This window comes from Prionailurus viverrinus, chromosome B1 (assembly GCF_022837055.1).
Source record: "Prionailurus viverrinus isolate Anna chromosome B1, UM_Priviv_1.0, whole genome shotgun sequence".
Taxonomy (NCBI): domain Eukaryota; kingdom Metazoa; phylum Chordata; class Mammalia; order Carnivora; family Felidae; genus Prionailurus; species Prionailurus viverrinus.
Window position 1 is genome coordinate 83254643 of NC_062564.1, and position 16536 is coordinate 83271178.

The 16536-nt window shown below is 39.5% G+C and overlaps 1 protein-coding gene across 1 annotated transcript in view; it reads left to right on the top strand.

Moving 5' to 3' along the window:
* Nucleotides 1-16127, top strand: part of FREM3 (FRAS1 related extracellular matrix 3) — an 86747-nt gene extending 70620 nt beyond the window's left edge. Inside the window, exons 6-8 of the mRNA XM_047856704.1 lie at nucleotides 1072-1323; nucleotides 12557-12706; nucleotides 15886-16127. Of these exons, the coding sequence (XP_047712660.1) occupies nucleotides 1072-1323; nucleotides 12557-12706; nucleotides 15886-16127 (644 nt within the window). The remainder of the gene's footprint in view (nucleotides 1-1071; nucleotides 1324-12556; nucleotides 12707-15885) is intronic.
* Nucleotides 16128-16536: the final 409 nt, after the last annotated feature.

Here is a 16536-nt window from a genome sequence, read left to right on the forward strand (position 1 = left end):
AGAAATCCTACTCCTAAGTATGTCCTCAAGAGAAATAAAATTATATATCCATTCAAAGACCTGTACTAGAATATTTATAGCAACATTATTCAGAAGAGCTAAAAATGGAAAACAACCCAAATTATCAAGTGGTAAGTAGAAAAATAAATTGTGGTATAGTCATACAATGGAGAATACTATTCGGTAATAGAAAGGAAAAACAAAAACCTGATGAGTCTCAAAAACATTGTGCTAAATGAGAGAAATCAGACACAAAAGAGTAAGAACTGTATATTTCATTTATGTGAAATTCTCATAAAGGCAAGTAAATCTGTAGTGACAGAAAACAGATTAGTGGTTTCTAGGGCTGGGAGACAGGGAAGGAGAAGGATTGCCACAGGTATATGTCATCTTTTATGGGTGGATAAAAATGTTCTGTATTATGCTTGTGGTAATGGCTACATGACTGTATACATTTGTCAAAACTCATCAAATGGCACCTTTAAATTTGTGAATGTTAATGTATGTAAATCATTACAATAAAATTTAAAACACAGTGCATCGAAACTGAAATCTGCCAATCAATCCTGTACTTCTTCTAAAATAACTAGTAATTTTGTGGCTGCATTTTGGTGCCATGCAAGGAACTCTAGTCAGGGCGTGAAGCGTCGGATTACGTAGACAGTACTCTGTAGCTCTGTGGCTATGGGAAGGGGAGAGACAGGAAGACATCTGGACTCTCTGATCCTAATTTCTCTGCATTTCAGTGTTCCCATCTGTAACATGAACGAATTAAGCTAAACCAAGCCTAGTATTTTATGATCCTTCAGTTTATTTAGCCCCTAATTTAACAGAACTTATTCACTATGTACCCTATTTAAAGACCACTAACTGTGAAATAACTGTTCTGAAAGCCTTCTAAGTACAATATTAATAACTATGACTGTCAGAGATAAGTGTGATTTATAATTCAGATAGCATTGTGCTCCATGCCGTTACCTAAAAATAGTTTGAAGAACCAGTGGGGAACAGGTTTCCTACTTGGAATTCCATTTCTTCTCACCTTCTCTGTTCCATCTCATATTCCTACAGGTTCTGCCTCAGGTTCCATTCCTTCAACTGCATTATCTTTCTCTGACTACGTCTCCCGTCCAGAAGATGGCGCCAGCATCCTCCACTTTGAGAAGGATGAGGCTGAGAAAAGCTGCCGGGTCTTGATCATCGATGACTCCCTCTATGAAGAGGAGGAATCCTTCAGTGTTTCACTGAGCCTGCCAGTGGGAGGGCGACTGGGAGCCCAGTTCCCCACCACCAAGGTGGTTATCCTGGCTGATCCTAATGATGGTAAGTCGATTTCCTGCTTTCAACTCTTTTTTTTTTTCCCTAGGTAACCTGCATGATTCTTTTTTTTTTTTTCAACTTTGGCTAATTAACATATAGTGCAGTATTGAGTTTGAGAGTAGAATTCAGCGGTTCATCATGTCACATACCCAATGCTCATCACAATAGTGCCCTTTTTAATACCCATCACCCAGCTAGCCCATCTTCCACCCACCCCTCTCTGTCAACCCTGTTTGTTCTCTATCATTGAGTCTCTTGTGGTTTGTTTCCCTCTCTTCTCTCCATCCCCTTTCCCATATGTTCATTTGTTTTGTCTCTTAAGTTCCACATGAGTGAAATATTTTGTATTCGTTTTTCTCTGACTGACTTATTTCACTTAGCATAAATAGATTTATGTCATTGCAAATGCCAAGATTTCATTCTTTTTGATGCCTTAGTAATATTCCATTGTGCATATGTGTGCGTGTGTGTGTGTGTACCACATCTTCTTTATCCATTCATCAGTTGATGAACATTTGGGCTCTCTCCATAGTTTGGCTATTGTTGATAGTGCTGCTATAAACATTGGGATGTATGTACCCCTTCAAATCTGTACTTTTGTATCCTTTGGATGAATACCCAAAGATGCAATTGCTGGATCATAGAGTATTTATATTTTTAGTTTTTTGAGGAACCTCCATACTGTTCTCCAGAGTGGCTGCTCCAGTTTGCATTCCCACCAACAATGCAAGAGGGTTCCCCTTTCTTCTCATCCTTGCCCATACCTGTTTTTTCTTGTGTTGTTAATTTTAGCCATTCTGACAGATGTGAGGTGATAGATCATCATAGTTTTGATTTGTATTTCCCTGATGATGAGTGATGTTGAGTGTCTTTACATGTGTCTGTTAGCCATCTAGATGTCTTCTTTGGAAAATATCTATTCATGTTTTCTGCCTATTTCTTAATTGGATGTTTGTTTTTCAGGTGTTGAGTTTGGTAAGTTCTTTACAGATTTTGGATACTAATCTTTTATCAGATATGTTGTTTGCAAATATCTTCTCCCATCTTGTAGGCTCCCTTTTACTTTTATTAACTCTTGGCAATAACTGCCTTATTATTACATTGTCCTTCAACAGTTGAGAGATAAATCTATTTAATGTTCCTTTCTCCAAAGACTGTGAGTGGCTTGTCAAATACATAGATATCACCAACCCCAAGAACAAAAAAATAATTCAGGAAGATAAAATATTTGTGTATGAATTTATTAAAAAAAAACAGCCTAAGGATGTGACCCAAGACTTAGAAAGAAGCCAAGAATAGGACCAAAGTTAAGTATCTGATTCTCCAACCTGGACTGCCCACAGTGACCCTCATCTTAGCAGCATAAGGGAGCTTGCTCATAACAATAAGTACATGATTCTTCAAATGGCACAAGGGTACCATGGAGCTCCCATGTCTAGGCATCCAGACTTTTCTTCCTACCCTATGTGACAAAATATTTGGCTCTAGTTCCAGGGTATCCCAGCTGAAATTTGGCCAGAGAAGAAGGGGTCTCCTCACTCCTCAACACCAACCCCATGCCCCAGATGTGATACAAAGTATCAAGCCCAATATTATTTTCCTAGGTCTCAATTGCCCTTTCTACAAGAGGCACTTTCAAGAGAAAATGTTGATAAAGCCAGGAGCAGGATCAGACTATCTCATTACCAGTCTCAGACTGCTTCATCTCTCAAACATGCTTCTGTCAGGATGTGAGCGGCCGTGAGTTGCTGTGTTCAGATCTAGGCAAGATTAGATGGCATTCTGAGGCTGGGCATTACCACCTCTCCAGGTGACGTTGGTCAGGTCAAGCTATCTGGAGCTCAGTTTCCCAATCCATAAAGTAAGGAGGTTTAAATGTGTTATCTCTAGGGATGCTTCCAACTCTAGAATTTGATGTTTCTTTTTTTTTCCAAAGTATGTATGTATGTATGTATGTGTGTATTGAGAAAGAGAGTGTGAGTGCATATGAACAGGGGAGGGGCAGAGAGAGAGGGGGAAAGAGAATCTCAAGCAGGCTCCATGCTATCAACACAGAGTCCGATGCAGGGCTTAATATCATGAACCTGTGACAGCATGACCTGAGTCAAAATCAAGAGTTGGATGCTTAACCAACTGAGCTACCCAGGCGCCCCTAGAATTTGACGGTTCTTGAAGTCCTTCTTAAGGCTTTAGTTAATCATTACTCATACCTATAAAATGAAATACCCTATAGAATATTTGAGTATTTTTTAAATGTTGTCATGAACTTAAAAATTTGTGTTAAAATACTGCTCCTAAAAAGTCAGGTAAAACGGCTAATCACTGAATTTGAATGGCCTTCTGATTCAGGCTACCCATTTTGTTTTCTGTTTCTCCAAGGCTTCCTCCAGATAAATAAATTCCTATTGTTTGACTCATGCTATTTTTTCTACTTGGGTTCTAGGAGATCCCCCAAAATAATGTCTGTACACTATATAGTTTTTCATGCTGTAACATTTTCTAAGCATATAATGAGTTACACTTTGATAAGGAAGTACACTGCAATTTTACCCACACATTTAAGAAGAAATTTTTCTTAAAAATCATCCTGAAAAACTAAAGCAAAAGTAAAGACTAAGATTGTCCAACCTTCAATGATTCTCTTTTTTTTTCCCAGTGAGAAGTGTATTTCTTACAACCTCTTTCCCTAACACTTTTTAAGAGTTTATCAAAACACCAGAGTGTCCTGCAAAACTACAAATACCAGAGATGAGCATAAATGATCCAACAGACATCAGAGCTAAGCAAGAAATTTCACAGGGCTCAGAATGGACTATGACTTTGTTGGTGTGCTCAAAAGTGAGTTTACTCTTGGACCCACCTTATGGAAGAGCTTGGACCGAGCTTCTTAACCCAAATCTCAGTGTTTGTGTGTACAGTAAGAAATGAATAACTGTCAAAGGGGTGGACATTCAAGTCTATTGGTCAATATGGTAGGCTGAATAATGGCCCTCAAATAAGTCCATGTCCTAATCCCTCAAAGAGAAATACTTTCTCTTTGAGTCCTGACATATCCCCACTTACTTTTTACTTTAAAACCTTAGTAGTTTCAAAATGTTGTTTTTTATTTTTGAGAGAGCACAAGTGGAGGGGGAGCAGATAGAGGGGGTGACAGAAGATCTAAAGTGGTCTCTGTGCTGACAACAGTGAGTTCGATGTGGGGCTTGAACTCACAACTCATGAACTGCTAGATCATGACCTGAGCTGAAGTCAGACGCTCAACTGACTGAGCCATCCAGGTACCCCTAAAAACCTTAGTAGTTTTAAATCTTACCATGTTTAGAATGGAGAAATGGTGTCACTCTCCAATGCTAAATATAAAAAGAAAGGGAAAAAAATAGAACAAAAAGGAAGAAAATTAACACAAAATCCAGTATATGATACAGTTGTTAACTTACAGTATTGTTTGAAATGATTTTAGTAGATTCTTAAGTAATTAAGTCATTCAAGAAACATTTATAGTGACCTACTGTGCACTTAGCACAGGACCACAAAGTCAAATAAGGTCTTTCTCTTGCCTTCCTGTCACATCTGACTTGATCTCTACTTAGACTTCTCAAAATCATGACATCTCTTGAATGTGGAAACAGTCATGTACAGAAATAATGGAAGATTTTTAGTTTGGTATAAACAATCTTAATCGCTACATACTTTTCTGAGCAAGTCACTGTTAGTAATGGTTGAATCCAGGAAACTTGCATTCAGATCCTTTAACATTTATTGACGATGGAGCACTTTGCTAAGCTTAGAAAACCCCAGTACCCACTCATTAAAGGAGACTACATGGGCAACGACCTTATAAGCAGGAAATTGTTTGATGTGCATCTTAGCAATGCCATCAAGCCACAGAACCACCTCTATCTAGCCTGGGCAAAGACTGTCGGGAGTCCTGGACTCTCAAGGTCCATGGTCAGAATACTCTTCCTTTTAACATGGCTGGAAATGGGCAGCCCATTCTTTCTTCTGGCTGCTTTTTCTTTTCTAGGCCCCACACAGAGTAAACTTCATAAAGCGATTTTGCTACAGATGTGACCATACTAATCTAGCCCCACTCTGCTGAGGCTGCACAGTCACGTTCCCTGTAGCCCCAGATGGACTGTACTGAGTAAGTGTCCTAAAACATCCCAATTCCACGGTCAGAATTAATGATATTTCAGCAAAGGTATTCTGTAAAGTTCTAAGGTGTGACTTCCTCCCCTTTCAGGTCCCGGCGGTGGCGCTCAGGTAACAACTGCCCCTGAATGTCTGCTATGGGTGCTTCTTCCACTTTAGTCACTAGAACAAAAGTATTCAGAGATTTTGCCATTCGTGATCCTACTGGTTCCTTTGAATGGTACCATTTTACCTTCTCCTTGAGAAATAGCCATAGTGATTATTAGTGTGCCTACCACGTGATTATAATCTTTTGGAATACTGATGTTAAATGACAATTCCTCTAATTCAGTTTTTAAGCACTAAACTTTTATCAAACTCTAATGTGTAGTCTATCTCAGGCAGTAATATAGTTGTCATTTCGGTCAGGAATAACAAGTGTCTTACAAAATTGACGATTTGGGAAAATATTGAGCAAAGTGCATACTCATTTTCCAGGGTTAGGATTTGGTGTGTAATTTGCCATAGTCTGGGCACTTGTTAAGAACCAATAATGCTTTATTTGTTCAGACATGTCGAGTCAGTCCATCATCTTGTAGCAGAAGTAGGTTTTCATTTAGGCCAACTATCCAGCAATCTAAAGATGTGGCCAAGCCAGTTGAAGGAAAACTTTTTTTTTTTTCTAATTAGAATTGGAATGCAATGGGTTTTTTTTGTTTGGTTGGTTTGGGTTGTTTTAGATAATTTTTTTAATTGACATATAGTTGGCACATAATGTTACATTAGTTTCAGGGGTAAAACATAGTGATGGTCAAGTCTATATGTTATGATGTGCCACCACAAGGGTAGCCACCATCTGTTACCATACAACGCTATTACAATACCAATGACTGTATTCCCTGTGCTGTACCTTTTAAGGGATGAAATGTTGTTATTCTATTTAGCTAGATTCTGAGAAGTGTTTTGCTTCCTTAAACAGAGATCAAATATCCCCTTGTCAGATGGGTCACCTACAGGAATACCTTTGTAAAGGCAACTACCATGGAGTAACACTAAGAAAAGAAATCATTCAGGAGCAGAGGCAACTGAACCATCCAAGATCCTGGCCCTGCACTACCACAGAATCCCTTATAAAAAACAGCAACTGATGAGGGCAGATACCACAGAATATGGCCAATAAGTATGAGCTAAATGAATGCGTGGTAGGCTTCAGACCCTAACTTCCACTGGCCCTGTACCAGGGGCAGGAGGAAACTGAGGGCACTTTTTTTTTTTAATGTTTATCTATTTTGAGGGAGAGAGAGACAGAGTGTGAGTTGGGGAGGGGCAGATAGAGAGGGAGACACAGAATCCGAAGCAAGTTCTAGGCTCCAAGCTGTCAGCACAGAGCCCGATGTGGGGCTTGAACCCACGAACTGTGAGATCATGACCTGAGCAGAAGTCAGACGCTTAACTGACTGAGCCACCCAGGAGCCCCCTGAGGACACTTTTAATTAGCAAATTGTGTCTGTTTTATATTTAAACACTTATAGCAGGTTCCTGTTTTCTACTGAGGATGTTTCTTTCAGTTTTTATGATGTGATTTGAAAACTTGTAATCTGCTACAAAGAAAGAATTGATGTCCAGTTTCATAGAGGGCTGTTAGTTTTGTACTAAGGCAATAAGATTTGTATAACATGCATAAAATTTGCCTATAAAGATTGCCACATAGATTAGTATCTTTATCATTGAATGGGTATTGAACAGAATGATGACAGATTTAAGAAAACATTGTAAAGAAAAATTGTGTAAAGAAATTGCATATAAACAAGGTGTCATTTTGGTGAAATCAGCACATCCAACTTTTTTTTTTCTTATGTGGTTAATACTGTTGCAAGACCAAGATAAAGTTCAACACATAAATGGTTTTAAAACCTGAAAGACCTTTTTCTGTGCTGTAAAACTAGGAAACCATTCAGAAGAAAGAGTATCACTGTGCGGTATAGGGTTGTTCATATTATAATGCAATTGCCACAGGCTTCATAAATAGAAAAAATTATTTCAGTTCTTTTTTTTTAAGTTTTTTTATTTATTTTGAGAGAGAAAGAGAGAGAGTGAGAGAGAGAATCCCAAGCAGTCTCCCCACCATCAGCACAGAGCCCAATGTGGAGCTTGAACCCACAAACCATGAGGTCGTGACCTGAGCTGAAATCAAGAGTCAGATGCTCAACCAACTGAGCCACCCAAACACCCCACTGTTTTTGTTCTTAAACTTGGGTGCCATAGTTCACTTTTTGCAGCTTAAAGTTTCATAAGATGTATTTTTTTGTTTTGTACTGATTGCCACTGTTGTCTTGCCCATATCTTTCTGGAAATGCTTACTACATTTGACGTTGTGACCACTCATTTTTCTCAAAACTCTCTGCTCTTGATACTCCTGGTTCCCCCTTTCTTGCCGTCAATCCGTTTTTTCATTCATCTGTCTGTCTGTCCTTCCTTTTTCTTTCTTTCTTTTCTTTTCTTTTTTTTTTTTTTTTGTTTCTCTTTTGCACTTTTCCCCCTCTGCCAGTTTCCCTAAAGGTTGATTCCCCCACTACAATTCTCTTTATTCATCCATATTGGATGATTATATCATCTATACAGGATGGACTCCAACATGTGTGCCTAACACCCTCAAATCTTATCTCGAGCCCTGATTCTTGAACTCCAGATTCACACATTAAACCTTTCTAGACCTGTCTACTTGGATATCCCATCAGATGTCATCATCTTGCCCTCTCTTACTCCTGGTCTAGACTATTTCCCCTCCTATATTCCCAACTAAGCTATCGACAATTCCACTCCCACACCCCCAGGGCATCCTAGAAGCTGCCTACATCCAATCACTGGGTGCTGCTCAGGACACTTAACCCATTCATCTCCCCCTTCAACCTTAATACTAGTATGTACTTCAAACCATGCTCATGTGTCACCTGGATAATTGCAGTAGCTTTCTACTTGGTAACATTAACTCTTCCTTCAATCTGTAGCTCACACTGAAGTTAGACAGATGTGCAGAAAACAACAAAAACCAACCACCTTTCCACTGCTTAAAATCGGTTCCCACGTTCTATAGTCTAAAAAGTAAAGACTCATTTATTTCAAATTGATCCAAGTCCCTGCAGTATCTGGCTTCTACCTTCCTCCCTAATGCATTCCCAACATCCCTTTACTCTCATCTCATGTATCACTAGGAAACAAAGGCTTGTATTTCTCCCCAGACACTAGGCTTCGTCAGGCTTATATGCCTTTTCCGTATTAGCTACTCTGTTTGGAACATTCCTCCCAGCTTTCCCATTGGTCCATTCTCCTTCATCCTCAGTTCCAGCACAGCTTTATTCCTCCCAGGACTCCTCCTTTGAGCCTTGAGGTTGTGCCTTCTCTTGTCCAAGCACGCAGGGGTCAGCTGATTGAAACTGGTGTGGCTGCCCTCTTATACCAAAAATACCTTGAGGGCAAAAAATACCTACTCCTCTATATCCCCATTAGCTACCACAGTGCTTAGAGCACAGAGGGGATGTTCAGTAGGTGTTTAACTGAACAAAATAAAATTGAATTTGACTTCGTGAGGCCTGATATTAAAGAACTCATATTGACTCATAGGCATCACCTCTTTCTTTCCTAAGAATTCAGAAATCATTTTAAATAAACTGTTTGAGAATTTTTCTAGAGATTAAGCTTACCAGTTTGCTTCTGGATTTTATTTTCTCTGCTGAGGCAACTGAAAAGACATTTTCCTACCTTCCATCTTTTGACATCTATCCTGTTCTGAGTGGTTTCTCAATGTTTACCAATAGTGCTTCTGTCACTTCCTCTGAAAGTCCTTTCTGGATCTTGTCAAGAAATTTCCCTGAATCTGGACATTGAATTCCACTGAATTACATGACGGTCATATCTCTTTTAAGCGCTTCACTTCCCAACTTGTCATACTCCTTTTCCCTATTTCTGTTTAAAGGACATTCTCTTTGAAAGGAGATAAAAACACATCTATGGCTGTGGAATCAATTTAATGTAAGTGTGCTGGGGTCACAACCATCATTTTCTTTGAAAGGAGATAAAAACGCATCTACGGCTGTGGAATCAATTTAACGTTAAGTGTGATGGGGTCATGCTCTCATAATTGCCTGCCCTTAAGGATTACTGCCATCACCTCAGTTCCTTAGACAGACCTAGGACAAAGATAACTGGAGACACTGCTGGGCAACACAGAGACGGTCTTTTCTCCATTTCAACAAATCTCCTGATGCGCCATACACAGAGCATCTCAGGAGGGTTTCATTATTTTTCTTCCAAGTGGCACTATCCTCCTCTTACATCTTACATCTGACTATATTCCTAGAGGCTTGGCACATTTTTTTTTCTGCATAGCGACATATGTGACCCAAGTATGTTTTCTCTTTCTTACCTCTTGCCCTTCCCTATACATAATACAGAATAAGTTCTGTGCTAAAATATCAGATCACTTTGTCCCAACCTAAAAAAAAAACAAAAACAAAAAACAAAAAAAAAACCCTTTGTAATAAGTTCAAAATATAACAGAAGTGAGTTAAAATTATTTTTTTGACAAATTCTTCAGTACTTGTAATACACCAGCCTCCGTGTCACTGCGGGTACGCTTGGACTACAGTCCCTGACCCTGAGAAGTGTGTAAGGTTGTCATAAAAACACAGAATAGCATGTTAGCTTGGTAGCTTTAACATTTTAACTTTTTACAGAGGTCATAAATCAAGAGAAGGAGTTCTTTTTTAATTTTTTTTAACATTTATTTCTTTTTGAGAGACAGAGAGAGAGCGCAAGCAGGGGAGGGGCGTAGAGAGAAACACCAAATCTGAAGCAGGCTCCAGGCTCTGAGCTGTCAGTACAGAGCCCGATGCGGGGCTCAAATTCACGAACTGTGAGATCGTGACCTGAGCCAAAGTTGGATGCTTAACGGATTGAGCCACCCAGGCATCTTAAGAGAAAGAGTTCTAAGGAGACCGTTTGGGAAGTAATGTGTGTCATGTACAATATGGAGGACACAGCGAATTGACGTTTGGCTCTACCTGGAAAATCACAATGTAGGAGTCAAGCTGGTCGGGTGCTCTGATGGATGAGCAAAAAAGAGGGGCTGCATCAGGATTAGATAGTATTCCTTGAGTTTGTCAAGGCAACAGTTGCAGAAAGGTTGCCATGGACCAAATGTGAGCCAGGCACACAGGGGAGAGAGCCAGAATGAACTCGTCTTAGGTCTTGTCTGCAGGCGCCATCTAGAGGGGTGAACGAGCCTAAGCAGAAGCACTGCCAATGCTAAAGGACTGAGGAATGATTAAGTGACCCACAAGAGTAGAGATGCATCATCCTCATCAAGGGAACAGCAAATGAGAAATACACAACTACGGGAGTGAGGGCTCTCTAGAGAACACACAAAAGTGCCCGTGAGAAAGAGAATCAGTTCTCTTCCGTCGTCTAAGACCAGAGCATGTGATCACCATGATGATAGCCACTGAGAAAGAACTTCCCTGCTCCTTTTGCCTTTCCTCCCTCTGTCCTGTCCCAAGCTTGGAAGTACCTGAAATATTCATCGGCAGCAATGGGGAGATGGCTTGAAAGGTCTAGGCAAGAAGAAGACAGAATCCCCCCCCTCTCTTCTGTGAGCGCAGTCCTCCCATCTACAGTGAGCCCATAGCAAGGGTGCCCCACCCCTCAGGCACAGAGCTACTCAGAACATTAGGAAGCATGGGGTAAAGAATGCCGAATTTCTTGAGTAAGTTATATATGGCTTCCCAGAGCAGGTAACTCTTAATCACATTCTTAAAGAATGAGTAGAAATGTGTGAAATCGGATATTTGGGAAGAGAGTTCCAGCTCAGGAAAAATCACCAGCAACAATGAAGGCCCAGAAACACACAGTGTGTTGGGTATGCAGTGAGCTGTTTAGTGCAACAGGGCACAGGGCCAGTTGTGGTGCCCAGTGATTTCAGAAAAATGGACTCCAGTCAGATAAGGAGAGGTCTTGTATGCCATGTTAAAACTTTGAGTAAAACTTTCCTCAGCATTAAGAAATCTACTAAAATACATCCTGAGTAAATAATGCTTATTAAATTTGATTTCCACCTTCCAAAATTTTAAATTTAATCCGGATATGCTCCCGTGTTGCGTTATGCTTGCAAAGATGTCACCTCTATAATGTTAACTTTCCATTTACTCTCTCTGGCGTCATTCCTCCATGGTGAAGCTGCTTCTTGGTGTTTACATTTTTTTTCTTGCCTCCAGATTTCACAGTCTACACAAACATTCATTTTAAAACCTTTCCATGACAGCTAGTATAGCTGTCTGGTATAACAGCTAGCTAAACCTGTGTAAGCTTTAAATAGTCAGCTAAGTTCAGGGGCTACTTTTTAAAACACCGAGAACAAGATATAAATAGGTATACCCATAAAAGTCCTAACTTTCTCATTGTCAAACTTTTCCTCCCTTCAGGAGATACAGGCTACCCTTCTACCTGCCCCCCAGAGTCTGATTTCCACTTTGGCTTCCTCAACCTACTCTATCTAGGGACCCCCTTCTCTGCCTCCAGTGGAGCATTTCTGACATCTCAGCTCATGGGATCCTGCCACCCCCTAGGATTTCTGTCTATCCCTGTGATCAACAAGTGTTATGAAAAAAGGAACAGCAGCAGTCCTCAAATTCAGAACCCTGGCTAGACTGTCCCTCAACATAAAAAGCACTTTCTCCTGAGAAAAAGCCTTGTAAATTCCCCACCATCTTTTCCCAAACAATAACTGACTTGCCTGAGTTACAGCTAATTGACCAATTTTCCCCAACAGAGAAATTTCTTTGTATGACAGAAATCTCTTGAAACAGAAAAGTGAGTATAATTCTAGCTGATCTTATCTCACTGCACCTCCTGGAGTCAAATTTGTGGCATGTGATTCTGACATGGATGTGTGTGTGTGTGTGTGTGTGTGTGTGTGTTGTTTTTTCCTTCTCCAGTCTGTGGGATCTGTCAAGTCTGATGATTGTGACAAACATCCAGGGTCACAGGGCCAATGAGATAGTTGGCCTGGTGGGCTGAAGTATTCTTAATTTGTCCTTTGGTGCCTCCCTAGAGCCTACCCTGCACTTTGGGAATGCTGAGTATCATGTCGATGAAAGTGCTGGCTCCTTAGAGATCTGTGTCTGGAGGACAGGCCCTGACCTTTCACAAGCATCATCTGTCACTGTGCGCTCCAGGAAGACAGAGCCAGCATCAGCAGAAGGTGAGAGGGCCATTTTTTAAAAAATGTGTCATGGGGTTCCTGGGTGGTTCATTTGGTTGAGCATCTGACTCTTGATTTCAGTGCAGGTCATATCTCATGGTTCATGAGTTCTAGCCTCGCATCAGGCTCTGTGCTAATAGCACAGAGCCTGCTTGGGATTCTCTGTCTCCCTCTCTCTCTGTCCCCTCCCTCTCATGCTCTCTCTTTCAAAACTAAATAAATAAACATTTTTTTAAATAAAAAATATATCATTATCAAGATATATGTATAGGGTGGAGACTAGTCTGTTAAGTGTAGTATGCCTGGTCTTTGTTAATGGACCCTGATTTTAAGTTTCTCCTACCTGAGCACATAGATGGTCTGTGTATGTAATGACTTTTGCTGTTTATAAAATAGACTTTATGATCCATTCATTACCCATTGGATTGTCATGGACCCAAATTAATTTTCCAAAGTTCAGAATATTTGTAGATACTATAAGCTGTTCGTAACAGTATTTCAGACCAAAATACCTCTTTAATGGCTGAACCAGGCCCGTCTCCCAGGGAAACCCAGGTACTGTTAGACCCTAGAAGGATAGGAGGTTTGCACTCTGACTCAGGCATTTTCCTTGGCTTAAGCATCGTGTCTTCATGGCCCACTCACCTTTGCCCCTCTTGATATGGACAATTAAGGCCTGGCTGACAGTGGAGCTAGACAGTTCTGGATACTACCTGCTCTGGCAAGCCTGTGGGCTGCTTTACCAAAAAATAAAACAAACAAACAAAAACCCAAAACACAGAATAATTCAACAGGAAAAGAAAGGGAAATTTCCATCTACAATGATATCCACATTTTCTCATTTGTCATCTGGGACCTTTTAGTCTCCTGGGTCATGGACAATCAGTTCAGGATATCCAAGGCACATGAGAATATTTTAAGATAAAAGCACAAATCTTGCAAATAAAACCCAGCAATATTAAAGTCTACACTAACTAATGAGGCATCAAGAGAATAAAATCTATATTGACCTCTCAAATTGTAAGCCCAGTTTCAGCATGTACCCATAAACAGGAATATAAAGAAGGAAAATAAAGACAGATTTAGGGCACGGTGCTTGCTCTTGGAAGAATTCACATGTTATAACTCTCCAGTGATTATATCATAGCACATGATACATGAAACCAGTAATGATCCTTACAAGGTTTTTTAGTGGGTTTTTGGTTTTTTTCTTATTGCTTTTTTTTCTTTTCTCTTCTTTCTTTTTCTTAATTTACAGAGGTCATTTTTCACTCTCTATGTGTTTGTGGAAACAAAAATAAATAGACTAATTGGCTTATTGGGCTATTTTGCTTGTGGTTGGGAAAATAAAATTCGAATTCATTTAGATAAATCCCTTTGCATACAAGTAATGACCCTTCTGCTAGCTCTCAGGTGGAGGTGGACTAATAGAAATAATGCATCTGTGGAGCACCTGGGTGGCTCAGTCAGTTGAACGTCCAACTTCACCTCCGGTCATGATCTCACAGTTCATGGGTTTGAGCCCCACGTCGGGCTCTGTGCTGACAACTCAGAGCCAGGAGCCTGCTTCGGATTCTGTGTCTCCCTTTCTCTCTGCTCCTCCCCTGCTGTGCTCTATCTCTCTCTGTCTCTCAAAAATAAGTAAATGTTAAAAAAAAATTTTTTTAAGTAATGCTTCTGCTCAGCTTGGTTAATTAACAATAATAAGTATGCATACATAGTTATACTATATCATTATAACTTGTTACATAAATAATAATTACAATTTCTTTGTACTAGATGCCTACTATTTGCCAGATTCCATGCTAGAATCTTTGCTGTATTATCTCTAATCTTCACAACAACCTTGTAAAAGAGCAATAATTACCCCATTTTGCAATTAAAGAAACTGAGACTCAGAGAGTTTCAGTAGTTGGTACAAGTAAGCAATAAACTCAAGACCTGAACCAAAGTGTAAAAGATCCAAAAGTCTCTTTTCCTTACTCTCCTGCCCTGGTATTTTTCAGCATAATCTTGCTTTGTCTTTCTTAAATGTAATTATTTAATGGCTTTTTTAAAAAATATCTTTGCAACAATCTCAAACTTACAGAAAAGTGACAAGTACAGGAAAAGCAGGGTTGGTTTTTTTTTCCTGAACCATTGAGAGTAGGTTGCCAATAAACTTGGAACCATCTCTCTGAAAACTTAGATTGCCATTCCTACAAAGATATTTTCCTTTATGACCACAATGCAAGCATAAAATCAGGAAATTAACTTGATAAAATTACTGCAATTTAATCCAAACACCTCATTCAAGATCCACCAGGTCTGATGTTTCCTTATAATTAGATTCAGGCTCTGCATCTTTGGCAGGAAAGTTGCAGAGATGACACTGTGTTGTCACTGGAGCCAATCAAATGGCACACCATTTCCATTTATCCTGTTAGTGGTGGTGTTAACTTTGATCACTTGGTTAAGTGGTATCTTCCAGGTCTCCCCACTGTGAAGTTATTTTTCTTCCTTTGCAATTAATAATTATTTTATGGAGAGATACCTTGAGACAATATAAATATTCTGTTCCTCGATTTATTAATATATTTATATTACCTAGGGTTCTCTATTGTATTCTATTGGTTATAATTTACTGCTGTCTTTACATTTGACGACTTTTTTAAATAAGTAGCAAAGAAATTATATGATTAGGTGCACTAACTTACAAAATAATAATGCAGAAAGTGGCACCAACTCCATGACTTAGTAAAATTGAGCAGAATGTGATAAGGTTAACCAAATATCTAGCAAAGGTGAATGAGTGAAACCTAATGAAAATTAAATTCCTGATAGTTATCTTAACAATAAAAATTAAAAAGATAAATTCTTCACTACAAATTGAAGTTGCCTTCAGAGAACCTTCAGTCTATCAGTGGGATTTTTATGGAAGTACTTAAAAAGTGATGTGCCTGGTCTCAACATGGAGAACACTGATGAGGATGTCCCATGCTCATGGATGAGAGACTATCATGGCATTCAGTAGAATATGGAAACTTTCTCTTTCTGGGGGTTGAGCCCACAAAATATGATTCTGAAATTGCTGTGTATATGGGATAATGTGATTATTCCCTGAAGAAAATTTTTCTTTGAAAGAAAACTTGTGAAAGTGAATCCTACAGTCTCACTCTTGACCTTTCCTTTCCCACTAGCTGGAATAGATTATGTTGGCATCAGCCGAAATCTGGGCTTTGCACCAGGAGTGCATATGCAGATATTCCAAGTGACAATCCTTGATGACCTGGGACAACCCATCTTGGAGGGTCCAGAGAGGTTTGAATTAGTTCTCCAGATGCCAGTGGGTGCAGTGCTTGGAGAACCAAATAAAACCACCATTTTCATCAATGACACCATCACTGACTGTAAGCAGAGTACTTGTAGTTCCTTTGATTGAAAGACTTTAAGGACTTAACAGCCAAAATATGTCTCCTAACAACAGAATGAAACTGTACTGTATTAACAGCTTAGCAACTCTGGAATATCAATGATATTGTACTGTTATTGATGTTATATGTATGCTGGTGATATACACAAATATAGCTTATGTGACTGTATGGATACAGAGATATGCACATATACAGAGAGAGGACTGAGCCCACAAAAGATTAGACTGTGTTCTTGTTTTCCTTTTCCTATTTTCTTTTACTTTGTTTCTAAAGCTCGTGAAAAACATTGTCATCAATTAAATCAAAAGTTAAGAACAAAAGGGTCGGCTTCTCTTTGCCAATTGATGCTAAACGTGAAGCACCTTTCACCCACATACATACTGTCACCCTCTTTCAGTTTTTCAGGTTATTGTGATA